The following is a 1,544-nucleotide window of genomic DNA, read 5'->3' as shown; positions in this document are numbered from 1 at the left end:
GACGACATGGACGAGCACCGCAAGGAGCGCCGCGCGGCCGAGAAGCGCGCCGAGGCCGAGGAGGCCCAGCGCGTCGTCGCCTAGCCGGGAATTTATCGCATTCGGTCGTGTATTAGAAATCGCGATCGCTGCGCCAGAACTGGAGGACGAGGACGAAGACGTCGTCGGGGACATTCGCGTCGAGGAAGAGCCGCGCTTGCACGCGCTCGGCGCAGGGGCCGTAGCGGCGGAGCGTTGGCAAAGCCCGGCGGAAATCGAGGAGCTCGGCGCGGTCGGCGCGCCGAGCGGCCACGTGGGCCGTCCAGCCGCCCGCGGCGCGGACGGCGGCGAGGAAGTTGGCCAGGGTCGTGTGGTTGCGGACTCGCGCGCGGGCCTCGGGGTCTTCGCCGTTGATGTTGCGCACGTCGAGCGACGCGCCGCGACTCAGCAGAAGCTTGCACATCTTGGGGTGATTGTTCGTGGCTGCGTGGTGGAGCGCGGTCCGGCCATCGTCATCGCGCGTGTCGAGCGACGCGCCGCGACTCAGCAGAAGCTTGCACCTCTTGACGAGATTGTTCGCGGCTGCGACGTGGAGCGCGGTCCGGCCAGTCCGGCTTCGATCGTCGACCCGCGCGCCCGCGTCGAGCAGCAGGACTGCGGCGTCGCATCCGGTCCGGCCGCGAAAAGAGGCGCTGTGCAGTGGCGTCAGGCCTTCGGCTGGCCGGCCCAAGTTGACGTCGGCGCCCTGTTCGAGAAGGAAAACTATGACCGAACACCACCCTTCTTGCGCTGCATAATACAGGCGCGTCCATCCATCATGGTGGATCGAATGGTCGGATTCAGGGTCATCCTCGACACCAACGTCGCCTGTCAAGAAATAAAGGGCGTCGAGGTCGCCGCCCGACGCGTGATAGTCGACAGTTTCGTCGATGAACGAACGTTCCTGCGAGCCGACCATCGCGTCGTCGGGCTGGCTTGTGCACGATACGGGGGAGCGTAGATCTACAAAAAAAAATCGGCCGCCGCGAAGCGGCGGCACACCGCACAAGACGGGTATTGTGAGGGCTTGCCGGGGCAGCAAACCTTTTTGCAGGGCCCGGGGCGTCAAGACGCGTCACGGCGCGGAGCGCCGCGACCCGGTTTAGGCAGGCCCAGACGACGAACAACAAGCCCATGTTACCCGGGCCGCGCCGCGCGCCGGGGCGGCATGCCGGGGGCGGCTCAATTGGGAGGTGGGGCTCAGGCTGGCCGGGCGCGAAGCGACCGCGGCGCGCGGCGCGCCTGGCCCCTGCGCCGCGGCGCCGCGGCCAACGCGGCCGAAGCTCGTGCGAGCGCCAGTCGAGCGGCGTGGCGCGAATCGCGAAGCGGCGCGAGCCGCGCAGCTCGACTGGCCCACGCGCCGCGCCAGCCGGTGCCCTGCGCCGCGGCGCCGCGGCCAACGCGGCCGGAGCTCGTGCGAGCGCCAGTCGAGCGGCGGGGCTGGCGCGAAGCGCGAAGCGGCGCGAGCCGCGCAGCTCGACTGGCCCACGAGCCGCGCCAGCCGGTGCCCTCGAGCGTCGACGGGT

General features: G+C 70.0%; 1 protein-coding gene across 1 annotated transcript; it reads right to left on the bottom strand.

Moving 5' to 3' along the window:
* Window positions 1–328: 328 nt before the first annotated feature.
* AURANDRAFT_9835 (hypothetical protein) lies at window positions 329–631 on the bottom strand (the record flags this gene model as incomplete). Its single annotated transcript, XM_009045081.1, has 1 exon — window positions 329–631. A coding segment is annotated over one exon (303 nt), but the record flags the coding sequence as incomplete, so codon positions are not given.
* Window positions 632–1,544: the final 913 nt, after the last annotated feature.

The sequence above is a fragment of the Aureococcus anophagefferens genome, assembly GCF_000186865.1.
Source record: "Aureococcus anophagefferens unplaced genomic scaffold AURANscaffold_1388, whole genome shotgun sequence".
NCBI classification, from domain to species: domain Eukaryota; class Pelagophyceae; order Pelagomonadales; family Pelagomonadaceae; genus Aureococcus; species Aureococcus anophagefferens.
The sequence above is the reverse complement of the archived record's forward strand: the minus strand, read 5'-3'. Positions and strand labels throughout refer to the sequence as shown.